The sequence below is a fragment of the Nipponia nippon genome, unplaced genomic scaffold (genome assembly GCF_047370975.1).
Source record: "Nipponia nippon isolate SJK-2023a ecotype South Korea unplaced genomic scaffold, ASM4737097v1 scaffold_16, whole genome shotgun sequence".
Taxonomy (NCBI): Eukaryota; Metazoa; Chordata; class Aves; order Pelecaniformes; family Threskiornithidae; genus Nipponia; species Nipponia nippon.
Window position 1 is genome coordinate 9,236,207 of NW_028262332.1, and position 12,693 is coordinate 9,248,899.

General features: G+C 47.5%; 1 protein-coding gene across 3 annotated transcripts in view; it reads left to right on the forward strand.

Moving 5' to 3' along the window:
* Positions 1-12,693, forward strand: part of COL5A1 (collagen type V alpha 1 chain) — a 180,884-nt gene that overhangs the window by 151,350 nt on the left and 16,841 nt on the right. For all 3 annotated transcript variants that reach the window (XM_087752785.1, XM_087752786.1, XM_009476995.2), the window contains 17 exons: positions 2,043-2,096; positions 3,597-3,704; positions 3,898-3,987; positions 4,080-4,133; positions 4,755-4,862; positions 6,591-6,698; positions 7,330-7,383; positions 8,003-8,056; positions 8,256-8,363; positions 8,453-8,506; positions 8,593-8,700; positions 8,837-8,890; positions 9,279-9,386; positions 10,475-10,528; positions 10,921-10,974; positions 11,431-11,484; positions 11,952-12,005. In XM_087752785.1, the coding sequence (XP_087608911.1) occupies positions 2,043-2,096; positions 3,597-3,704; positions 3,898-3,987; positions 4,080-4,133; positions 4,755-4,862; positions 6,591-6,698; positions 7,330-7,383; positions 8,003-8,056; positions 8,256-8,363; positions 8,453-8,506; positions 8,593-8,700; positions 8,837-8,890; positions 9,279-9,386; positions 10,475-10,528; positions 10,921-10,974; positions 11,431-11,484; positions 11,952-12,005 (1,278 nt within the window). The remainder of the gene's footprint in view (positions 1-2,042; positions 2,097-3,596; positions 3,705-3,897; positions 3,988-4,079; positions 4,134-4,754; positions 4,863-6,590; positions 6,699-7,329; positions 7,384-8,002; positions 8,057-8,255; positions 8,364-8,452; positions 8,507-8,592; positions 8,701-8,836; positions 8,891-9,278; positions 9,387-10,474; positions 10,529-10,920; positions 10,975-11,430; positions 11,485-11,951; positions 12,006-12,693) is intronic.

Genomic DNA, 12,693 nt, shown 5'->3' on the forward strand with positions numbered 1-12,693 from the left:
GACTCTTTGTCCTGTGTTTATTTTACAAGAAAAAAGAAAAACAAACTCCTCTACTCAGCTTTGCATTTTTCTCCACTGCCTTTCCTAGCAAATGAGCATTAAAAAGGCTTTGCATATTATGCATTTTTCCTCTCAACTTATCACACAACAATTTAATTAACTTGCCTGGCATTTGCTAAGCGAGGCAATGCAAATACTGCTCAGTGCAACACCAGATATTTATTTACACTCCATAAGTGTAATACACTTTAAGGAAATGGTTGTGGTACTTTTGAACACACAATCCTCAGGTCAGGATTAACTTAAAGGTGAAGAGAAGAGTTTTCATCTGCCAGAGCCTGACTGTGACATTTAGTCTTCCTGCATTGAGTTATCTATAATATCCACGACACCTACATTCAAATTAGAAGAAGCAGTAAAAACTTTACTTGCATCTGCTGTTATCAACTTGGAATAAAGCATCAAACTCCAAGTCTGCATGAGTATGAATGGAGAATGGGCTTTCAAATATTTGGGGTCTGAAAGTATTCCCTGATAGCTTGCTTCACTCATTGCAGCAGTAGCTTGCTTATCACAGGGAAATGCTTCCAGAAAACCAAAGATCTCTAAATCTATGCCATCAACAAGCTTGCAAAGATCACTTCTCCTTGCATCCTCTTGGGGTACAGCCAGACGTGTGCAGAACCAGGTAGCAGAAGTCCCTTTTTTGCCCCCCTTTCCTTACACAGTGACAAAAAGCGAGGAGAGAAACGTAAAAATGAATTAAATATTATTTCCACATCAGTAGCCTGGTCAGTGCACTCTGTACCTTCATGCAAGAAAACCTAGGCTTGAAATCTGAGTGTCAGATAGTTCCCTTTATTTTACTTTTTGTTTAGTAGCAAATAGGCACGCTGAAGGAAGCTGAAATACTTGGCCATGTTAGATTTACAAAGATTGGATCTAAAAAAAACAAGAAAAATTCTAAAAGCTCTATGCCCAAGGCTCAGGCAGGATGAAAGGAAACCCCTTTCTTCAGATTAATATGAAACGTCCTGTATGGAACTGGCTGAAATATTTTTCTGCAATAAGCATTTTAAGTTTTTACATTCATTTCACAAAGATGTTTTGTCATTTCTCCATCAATGACAGGATATTGTCTGTGATCCGCAGATAGCTATAGAATAGCATTGAGTAGTTTTTTTAGCATGACACATTACCGTTGGCTTGGGATTTATCTGATCATCTTTTGTGGCCATGAGAAAATAGCCCGTGTACCCTAAATGACATTTCTCAAGCTTGTCAGCATGCTATAGTAAGAATGACAATTAATGTGCTTTTTAAAGAGTGGCTTAGGAGAGCTAAACAATTGCAGTGGTGATAGTTCGTTATTGTCACTCTTCAAATGTCATTATAATTAGCTGTCATGGAGACTTCGCTACTCATCAGCATTTGGAGAGAAACACATTTGTGATTTCTTTCAACAGATGTTGATGAAGGAAATAAAGCTTCGCTCAGCCCCCAAGGCTGGTGGGCTGGGGGCTGCAAGCGGGGCTGGAGATTGGTGCTGCCAGTGCTGAAGTGGAAGATGGTTACCCAGCCATCGAGCTCCTGGGAGCTTAGCCCAAATCAGAGCTAAGCCTAAGCCAGTACCAGAATGGGGAGCAGGAGAAGGGAAATGGTTATTAAGTATTAGTCAGCATGAAGAAACTCGCACATTCTGACTTTTCAATAGCCATTTCCTCTATAGGTTTTGTGAGCATGGCAAATTTTTTTATACGTATGTGGCTAGTCCTTCAGCTGAACCACAGGAGCTCCATCAAAACAGCAGAGCTGAGCTTTGAGAATCCCTTTTTCTTCCTCTGTTTCATCCCTGTATAAATGTACAAATACACATTTTTCACTTTCTGTTTGATTTCTTGTTTCTTTTCTCTTTGGGTGCCCACCCGATCCTGGTCAGTAGTTTCACCAGAGGAGGAGCAGTCGGGTGGCAGTCTGGGATCCTCGCTGGAGTACTTCTTGGCAGAAGTGTCATCTCTTTCTCTTTTCCCTTTCTCCAACAGGGTTTCCAAGGCAAGACCGGCCCTCCAGGACCCCCTGGTGTCGTAGGCCCTCAGGTAAGAAATGACCGCTCGTGCTTGGACCATCCCTCTGCAGCTCATCTTCACCAGTTCAGCACAAAGGGCTCTTCCAGCTCTGATGGTTTAGCTGGAGCTGCTGGGACTGCAGGTTATACAGCACAGAGACTCCTCTTCCAGGGGAGGCAAAGTCATGTCGAAGCAAGCTTGAAGGCTTTGAAATTCCTGGCCAGGGTATGAAATACCCCCATGGGTCCCAGCCCACCCTGTTGAGGTGTTGGGATGGTATTTAGACAACATGGCTGAAGGCTGCTGTAAATAAGGTGGCTCCCGTGACCCTAACAAAACTACCTTGGTGTAAAATGGGTGTAGGATGAGAGACCGACCAGCTAGACATGACCTGACTAAAAGACCTCAAGCAGCTAGAGAGTTAAAGGCGGTCTCAAGGGGCTGTACAGCTGCTGGGGTGTTCAGGGCAGCGTATGCGTGACGCAAGAGTGCTCTTACGTGTCGTTGTGAAGAAATGCATCCCTCTCTAATATAAAGTGTGGCTAGATTCTATCAGAGTTGGGCTAGTTTTGTTTTAGTCACAACAAACTCTGTGCAATCTGGAAACAGTAACTGCACAACCAGAATTTGTTCCCCTTAAGCACGGGCGTGCAAGGCTCGTGCATCGGTTTTGTAGGCAGAGTCCTAGACCGAGTGGGACTGGCTTTGGGTTGAGTCTTCTTTCCTGAACTGCTGGGGAGGTTGCTCTTTAATTACAAAGTAATTAATTTGTCCTTTTTAATGATAGTGTAAAGTCCCTGATTTGTAAATTCCCTGATTAGGGGCAATTCCCTGACTGTCTGTCTTCTCAAGTGCAAATTAGGTTCTATAGCAATTTTATTTGGCTCTGCTGTGCGTAGTTAGCGTGGTTGCTGGGCAATCGCAATGTTATCGTTCTGCTTACGCTAAGTGGCACCCTGCAGCGTGACGTGAATTACAACCACTGTCCCAGCGGACACCAGCGTGCAGGGACATTACAGTATTGTGCATATGGCTTTTGTCCTCCTCCAAAATGGGCCACTTGGGAACCTTCTGTGCTGGGCCTTATGTTACACTCATCAGTATTAGTGCCCACGTACAGCACAGAGGCAGTCAGTAATTGCCATGTAGTACAAGTCTTATCCATTATTTATGCCCCATATAAGGAAGAATCAGCATGATTGTAGAGTACTTAGGAAGTTTTCAATTAAAAAAAAACCCTAAGCATAATAATTGTAGTAATAATATCTCACTTATGTGAATGCTTTCATTCCAGAGGTTCCCAGTGCCTCTAGTCTGTCAAGTGCAATGTTGCCCACTTCTAAAGCAAGGTCCCTTTAGATGCCAAAGGAGGCGTCTCTCCAGGGATTCCTGGTGGCACTGCAGGGGACAGCTAAGGGAAGGGAGCATCTTCTATCCCATTGCAACCTAAAGGAATAAACTGATAGCCTGCACCTCTTCCTTCATATCTGCCGATACCCAGCACCTTCTCCCCGATCTCTGTTTCTTCAGGGTCCGACTGGTGAGACTGGGCCAATGGGTGAGCGGGGACATCCAGGCCCTCCAGGTCCCCCGGGTGAACAAGGTCTTCCTGGCCTCACTGGAAAAGAAGGGACCAAGGTAGGGACCCAGCAGCCTACTGAATTCACCCTCCTTGCAAGCCTGGATGCCTACCTCTCTCCCAGAAACGGAGAGGGGTGATTCAGAAAAGACATGATGCTTCACAGTGTCTCATCACAACTTGAGCCCAGAGGGAGGAGCTGGGTCTCTATGGAGTCTGCAGATCCTCAGCTATTTATCGCTGTCGTTGCAGGGGGACCCTGGTCCCGCTGGCCTCCCAGGGAAGGACGGACCCCCGGGCTTGCGAGGCTTCCCTGGAGAGAGAGGGCTCCCTGGCCCCATTGTGAGTAGAGGCTGCCCAGTCCTTCCAGTGGGGAGGATGCCCAGGTGGTGCGGCACTCACCTCCCAAAATGACTTTGTTTTCTTCCCTCCAGGGTGCTCCAGGGTTGAAAGGCAACGAAGGTCCCCCAGGCCCCCCAGGTCCAGCAGTGAGTATCCTTGCCCTTACAGGCACCACCTAATGCATTTACGAGCTTGGCAAGCCAAAACGGAGGGTTAGTCACAGCTCAGTGCTTTATCCGTTATTTCCTTTGCACTAACGACTTGCTGGATATTGCTTTATTTTACAAGACACACATGTAATAGCTCAGTCATTCTGTGGTGTCAGCTGTGAACATACGTGACAAGCTGAGGGAACTGGAATGATTCAGGACATCGAGAATTTTGCTTCTAAGCCACCTGCTTTCCCTCTGAAAGTTGTCCCTGCTTGAGATTTGTGCTCAGTGCAGCCCTCCTGGAAGAAAATATTCATCATCCAGCCCTCCTGGCTGTATTGGCCATGAAGTGGCTCATGTTCTTGTTCCAAGCTGATAATGTGCCCTGCTGAGCAACCTGCACCATCCAGAGGAGAACCCAGCCCTTCCAGGGATTTTAATTAAAAAAAGATCTGCAGGACCCCTTGGGCTGATGGTACCAAGTTATCACATGGCAGTCACCCCATCAAATGTGCTCACTTGTGATGCATTTGCAGCATCCTACTGCTGGGTTTCTTTCTGTTTGTATATAGATAAAGCTTGATACTCCAGTACGCTTCCTTCTTCTCCAAACAGGGCTCTCCTGGTGAGCGCGGTCCCGCGGGATCAGCCGGCCCGATAGGCTTGCCAGGGCGACCTGGCCCCCAGGGACCTCCGGGACCCGCAGGTGAAAAGGGAGCCCCAGTAAGTACCAGTATAAAGATTAACAGCTGTGGGTCAAATAGAAACGTATGTAGTAGGAAGCTGAGCATGGAGACATTCCCTGGGGTAGGTGTATAAAAGATTAAAAAAAAAAAAAAAATCAATTAGGAAGGAATTTTCTCATCTTGTGTGCATCGCAGCACTGAATGTTAACTGCTCAACTGCCCTGTTTGGGACACCAGTGCTAGCAAAAATGGATGCGATCCCAGAGACTGAAATGTCTTCAGGCAATAAGAAGGGATGAGGGATGATGAACAGGTAAAACGACAGCCTGTGTGACCTCCTAGTGACAGACAGCCAAAGGACAGGCCTCTGGGCAGAGAAACGAGCCAACCCCATCACTGCTTACAAGGATGCAACAGCAATTTCCACTGAGCCTAAATAAATCCTTGTTATCACCCTGCCTCGGCCAAGGGCGGCACGGGAAGGTGCCGCGGAGGTGTCGGCTCCGCTTCCTGGGATGCTGTGTGCTGCCGCAGCATCAGTATTCCCAGGCATCCCGCTGGCGCCCGTGGAAAGATCTGCTCTCAGCAGGAGCCCGAGCGGAGCGCGGCTGAGTCCCGCCATATGGTCCCTCTCCCGAGCGCTCGCCAGCCAGCCCGCGCAAACTCTCACGTCTTTCGCTCCCCAGGCACACGTGTGAAATGTCACGTGCGGGCAGGAGGGAGTGGGCTGGGATGACTATTTCTGAAGAGCACGGTACCGTGACGGTCCCGAGGAGGAAGGCTGTGCCTCTAATTCACTCCCCAATGGTTTTGCAGGGACTTTTGGGTTGCCTGCCTCAAACTTAAGCTCAGCTTCAGACCCAGCAAAATGAGCAAATGCCTGGTCTCTGTGATTTCAGACTAGATGAGGGCACTTACGGTGATTGATTGTTGTTATCAAAAGTCTTTATCAGCCTCTGTGTTCCACATTTGCTGGCTTATTAGAAATTCCAGCAGCTAGTCCAGAGGCAAGAATTTCCTGGCGATTCAGCTTTATGAACATCTGTCCTGCCAAGTACCTAGATGATGTATCAGTGGATAGATGAATAGGCAATTTATGTGGCATCTAATTATTCAGAAGAGAGCACCCAGGATTCAGACGCTATTAAATTATGTACGAGAAAACTGAAAAAATATCCACTGTTCAGTTCCCATAAACAAATTTGACTGAAGGCTCCAGGTCTGAGGAATATGAGTAGATGTGTAAGCAGGAGGCCAGCAGAGATTGCTTTATTCACTTCAGGTGTTTTCCTTTGTCCAGAAGCTCAGGAGGGAGCTCAGGGCCTCCTGAGAAACCCCTATTAGTTGAGGACCAGCCAGCAAGGGAGTAGGCCCTGAGTGCTGGGACAGCCAGGATGAGAATCAGTAAAAACTGGCTTGTGGGAATAAAATTATTTGAGGTCTTGTTTGTCATCCAGAGAGAGACGGCGGAGTTCGGCTTAAATCTGATTATATTGCTATAGCAGTGAAATTGCAGCCGTGATTTGCGTATTCACAGTGTAGATTTCTTTGTTCTTTCTTTATCTCTCGAGATAGAAATTTTGTCTTGTTTCAGACAGCGAGCACAGAGAGCCTGATGAAATATCACCTGGGAAACAGTTTTGCTATCCATGCCCATACAGTCAGGGGTCATTAGCAGCTGAATAAAACACTAATGGGATGTGATGGGTTGGTTGGAGGGTGGAGGGAGAGCTCTGTATGACCTGCCTGCTACTTCTGCTTCCAGGGCGAGAAGGGTCCTCAAGGACCAGCTGGCCGGGATGGCATCCAGGGCCCAGTGGGACTCCCAGGTCCAGCAGGTCCTGTCGGCCCCCCCGGAGAGGATGGAGACAAGGTGGGAGCAGCTCCATGCTGTGTAGGGTCACTCTGGGAGGGAACTGGGTAATGTGCCCCATTGCCACCACGCTGACCCGCTGCTTCCACCGCATTGGGTTGGATGTACTTGCCGGTCATAACACAAGGATATTTTATGGTGCTGGCAATCCCGCGAGATCAGCAGCATCCGATTTGAGGAGCAGCAGGCAGACTGTGCTGTGTGTGCTCTGCCAGCCAAACCGCTTGCTGAAATCCAGTTAGACTGCCCCGAAGCCCCTGTAGCAGGTGGCCTGCCCACGGGTGCCTGGCCTTTCCACATTAATTACCTTCCCCACTCTCTTATTAAGCCCCTCTGGACCAGAGGATTTTTAGAAAATGTTAGCTGGGACGGATCATTCAGTGCTGCTAACGAGGTCTGCAAAATGATGCTTCTTGCATCACATGGCAGCTAAGGAAAGTTTTAGGATGTAAAAGGGTTTGGTTACACCTGGAGTGGCCAAATCTCTGGCCTTTTTCAGAACATTCTGGGCTGTTTCTGTGGGAATTGGCATCTTTGGGATGAGGATGCAGTCACAGAGAGATATTGCTTGAATGTTGAGATGTGGAAGTGGTCACCCAGTGGACTAACTGTGCCCCTTTGTACCTGGCAGGGCGAGATCGGGGAGCCTGGCCAGAAGGGCAGCAAGGGTGACAAAGGGGAGCAGGTGAGTGGGGTGGACATCGTTGGAGCCGCTTCCCTGAAGGAGCGTGGTTATGTTGTGTGACGTGCTGGAAACAGAAAGCAGTACAATTTAATGTCTTTCTGTCATTGCTTCATCTTCTTCTTTGCTTCATCAAATACCCACACGATGTAAAAGAGAGTGAGTGCCTGAAGTGTGAGCCTCCAGCTCCCAGGAACAAGCTGAGATGTTTCCATGTCACCCATGTACTGTGTAAATATCTGTGAAACATTAGCAGCCCTTGCTGTTAAAGTTGGGTGTTCGGCTGTAGTTCCTCTTCTAGTTGCTTGTAGCACGCTGAAGCACCCTTTATGTCCTTCTCAGAGCCTGAGGAAGACAAATTATACACAAGTATCTAGAGAGAACTGAGTAGTGTGATACTGCTTTCCTGGAGCAAAAATACATTTAGACATGTCTGCTGTGCCATTGGCACCAGGACTGAGGAATGCTGGTGTGTCTGGGGAATCTTGACCCTGTCTTCCCTCTCTGTTTTGGGAATTAATGCATGTTTAATGGAGGCTGTATTGAAGGGCATCGCCTTTTCCCAGGTGAGTTTTTTACTCTGTGCTCTTAATGCTGACATTGAGCTTCTGTTTCGTGACAGGGTCCACCAGGTCCTACTGGCCCACAGGGTCCAATCGGTCAGCCTGGCCCAGCTGTGAGTATTGTCCCCTGTTGGCAGAAATCCCTTTTCTTGCCATAAAATCTCCTGGGATGCACTGCAAGGACTGGTAGTTTCTGCCTGGCGCTGCTGATGCCCAACACGTTGCTGCTGGCTGCAGCAGGAGGTGGTGGGGATGGAGCTTTGCATCGGCCTTGTGTCTTTGCCAAGCTATGTTTAGACTCTTTCCTCGTAGGGTGCCGATGGAGAGCCAGGTCCCAGGGGACAGCAAGGCCTCTTTGGTCAGAAAGGTGATGAAGGACCCCGAGGTTTCCCTGGTCCCCCTGGCCCAGTGGGCTTGCAGGTAATTTGTAGCATCGAGGGAGGGCTTAAGGTAGTGAGAGCTGGGTTTCCAGCTGAGATGTTTACAGCTAAAACTCATCCCCTCCACAGGGCTTGCCTGGACCGCCCGGTGAGAAGGGAGAGACAGGTGACGTTGGGCAAATGGTAAGATGCTTTCATACTACTTTTTTTATCACTGACAGATATTGCTCCAAGAAACATGTCTCAAACTTGTCTCCCCTTTCTCTCAGGGCCCGCCAGGCCCACCTGGACCCAGAGGTCCATCTGGACCACCAGGAGCAGATGGTCCACAGGGTCCTCCTGGGGGAATAGGAAATCCTGGTGCCGTGGGAGAGAAGGTAAAGCATCCAGGCAAACCTGACTGAAGCCCACAGGAGTTTGCTATGACACTCGTGCAGGGGCTTTGCTATGTCAGCAGAAAACTCAACATCCTGCAGAAATATAATTGTGATCACTCTCTTTTCCCCTGTGCAGGGTGAACCTGGTGAATCTGGTGAGCCTGGTCTTCCCGGCGAGGTTGGCCTCCCGGTAAGTACGCTACAGGGTGGCTCTTGCTCTGATGGAGAAGAGCTTTTCTTCAGTGGTGGCCCCTGAGGAGCTGGTTGAAGGGGTGTCAGAGAGGCATGGATGTGGATGGGGCTGCAGGGACTGAACCAGCCATGTCCTTGGTTTGGGTATCGGGTGACACATCGCCATGTTACTGGGTATTTATAGTACAACGTTTAGTCACCGAATATGGGCTACCCACGACTGAACAACACGAACACCATTTAATCTTTGTGGGAAGGGACTGCTAAATCATGTCCTCATGTTTTGGAGATACAAACAGAGCTTCTTTCTCAGAATTGATTAAATGATAACTAGAGATCGGGAAGTTGTTTTCCTGGATAACAGGAGCACCCTTTTTCCTTTACAGGGTCCTAAAGGTGAAAGAGGTGAAAAGGGTGAAGCAGGTCCCTCTGGTGCTGCTGGTCCACCTGGCCCCAAAGGTCCACCAGGCGATGACGGTCCCAAAGGCAGCCCTGTAAGTACCCCCTTCTGTCCAAGCCTTCCTTGTCTTGCCCAGCAGAGATTTCTGCATGAAAATATGTTTTCTAGAGATTTTTGTGGAAATTTGAAATAGTTTACTAGCCAGAGAATTGCTCCTCTAATGATATGTGATACTAGTCCCCTTCTTCAGGGTGCTAATGAGGAAAAGACCCAGCTGTACCATATCCTCCAGCGAAGCTTGAATTATTAGTTCTTTTTGCAGGCTATCAGAAAACTCACCCCTATGGAGAGGGCCTGCAGTAGGTTTACTTTGCGCTTGAGCTTATGTGTTGCCAAGGTCCTCTGCACCAGAGTGAAGCTTCCAAAATAGTGCAGAGGAGATTTATGTGAATTTGGGAGTTGTACCTCTAGGGTCAGATCCCTGCTGATGCTAATTGCTGTAGCTCTATTGAAGCCAGTAGTGCTATACTGATTTATACCAGATGACAATGGTACAGTATTTATCTTGCCGGCTTCTTTGATGCTTGCTGGCTGAAGAAATTTATTATGCGATAAGCAAAGATGGCCTGAAACAGCAGAGGAGGCAGGGGAGTTAGTCATCTCTCTTAACAGATGGGTTTTTGGGATATCGCATTATTGGTTGAAGGCTATTGTCTGAACGCTGGTCTCGGAATCATTTGAAGTGTACAATAGACATTGTACAGAGAAGAATGGTGAAGTGTTTTAGTCATTAAATGCTTTGAGAGGATCTTCATGTGAAGAATGTTACACATCATGTAGGAAGCAAAAGCAAAATCATCTAATCTGCACATGCCCCAAAGCTGTGAGGATTTTGCTGTCACTTGTCCAATATGTTTATGAAAAACTAGATGAAAGTCCCAGCATTGACACTGGAGCTTTGTGTAGTCTGGATGCAGAGCTGAACTGGTGGCTGTGACAGGACGAAATTATAAAGATGCAGAGATGGGATGTGATCTGGGATTGTGTTTGAGGGTAGGGAATTGGGGTTTTGCTCCGTGGGGTGACTCCCAATGTTGTTGCAGGGGTTACAGGTCCTAGTGCTCTGCAATTCTCTAGATGCAATATCTTTGACTTGGGGGTATCCTCCTTCTCTCTTTACAGGGTCCAGTTGGTTTCCCTGGTGACCCTGGTCCTCCTGGAGAACCTGGTCCAGCTGTAAGTGTTTGTCTCACAGAAGGGTAATTAAGTTCCTTCTCTTGGTTTAGTGAAATATGACTGTGCGCTGTTCATTCACCAGCAACTCATCTGGTATTTACTCTTCCTTTACTTGGGAAAGAGTAGGAAGTTCTACCACAAGACTGTTTGTCTGACCATGGTCTTACCTTACCCAAAGGTCATACCTTTGGGGCAGCAGCTATACGAATGCTGCTATCCACAGTATTTGGCACAGGACGTTTGCTGCTGCCAGTGTTCCCAACGGGAGATGGGAAGGGATGGTGCCCGGTGACATGAAGAACAGCTGAACTGCACCTGCTGCTGCTAACATTCAGCCCAACTCTATTCATACCCTAAATATGCCTACTTCTTTCTTTCTTTTTCCTTTTTAGGGTCAAGATGGTCCCCCTGGTGACAAAGGTGATGATGGTGAACCTGGACAGACTGTGAGTAACTGGATAGATGAGCTCTGTTCCCATCAGTCCCCACGGTTTCTGTGTGCGGGTCCAAGGACTTTTAACACAGAAGGACATACAGCACCTAATTCCCACCAGCTTGTGCTGCTCTGGTCCCCTGATGCCTGTCCCTCCTGTCTGTGTCAGCCTGGCTGCTGTCATCCATCCAGGCTGCCCAGAAATACATCCTGAAAGCAAAAATTAACTCATGGAAAAACGAAATCTAGTCTTTCATTTTAATTTTGCCATGCCTTATGGCATTTCATGGTGGGAAGGGATAAAACAGGATACCACCTGCACCCCCGAGGAGGTGTCGGGAGTTGTACTGGCCGCCCACACCTCGGCTTAGCACAACCTTTAGATCTTGACTCGAGTTTTACATGTTTGCTCCTCCCTCCCATGTCTCGTGGTGCAGTTATGGCTTGTTCTCCTCCCCTTTCCATCTAGGGTTCCCCTGGTCCCACGGGAGAGCCAGGCCCCTCTGGACCCCCAGGGAAAAGGGTAAGCTGATTGTTTAAAAGTATTTTTCCAAATGTATTTGTATTGACTTTTTGAAACTGATATTATTACTAGGTCTACAGTAAATGCAAGGCAGCAGGTGTAAAATAAATAATTTTTTTTTTTTAAATTGATGCGCCATCCACAGCCATTAGAAATTGATGGGAAGTTGTCAACCAAATCCTTGCTGGCTCTGCCAGCAAGGCAGGAAGAGCAGGAGCACCTCATAGTTGTATTTTCTTTTGGAAAAATAAGAAAATACAAGTATGAGGTGCTCCTGCTCTTCCTGCCTTGCTGGCAGAGCCTGGGGATTCATTTAGCAGGAAGCTAATTTAAAAAGCTTTTCAGAGATATTTGTCTCCATTTTGTCATCTTCCCTGGGGCTGTAGCATCATTTTGCTAATTCCAATAGACGATTTCAGATCAGTGCGATCTAATTGTGCTATGCATCTATTTTGTGCTTTCTCTAGGGCCCTCCTGGTCCAGCCGGTCCCGAAGGAAGGCAAGGAGAGAAAGGAGCCAAGGTAAGAGCTGAAGGAGGATTCGCTTCTACCATGTCCTTTGTATGTCAAAAGGATCACCCTCAGACAACATGGGTGTTTGAAAGACAGCGATTTGATTTTGCTATGTGTTAAAACAAATTAGCCTGAATTTGGAGCCATTGGCCTCGAATCTAAGCTTATGTTTCATCTTTTGACAAACTCTGTGGAGATAATTAGAGCTTGGTAAGGTCATGGGAATGTTTTTCTTGTTTTGAAATGACAAAGTGCCATATTTGGCAATTTAATATGTTGTAAATAATACAGCACGCACAGCCCTATGTCTTGTCCCAGGGCACACATAGCATTATTGGATGGTGATTATTTCAGTAGGGGTGGTGGGGAAATGTAGAGTGGGATTGCAAATTATAGATCCGATTGTTGCAGCAGCCACAGGAACACTGACGGTGGAGGATGTCCTCTGCTAGCTCATCGCCCAGGACCAAACCAAGGAAAAGCTTCCTGCTCAGAGAGCTCGCAGCCAAAGGGCCGTTCCTGCTGGAAGTCAGCAGAAATAGGCAAAGGCTGAAAAGTGAAGGAGTTTGGAGACTTGTTCTCAGCATGTAAAGGATAGGGAGCAGTAGGAAAATCAACAAACAGAAGGGTTTACATGCTTTGCATAGAATTGCAATTCACTCTGTCATCCTGGCAGCAGCCACAGTGTATTTGAGAA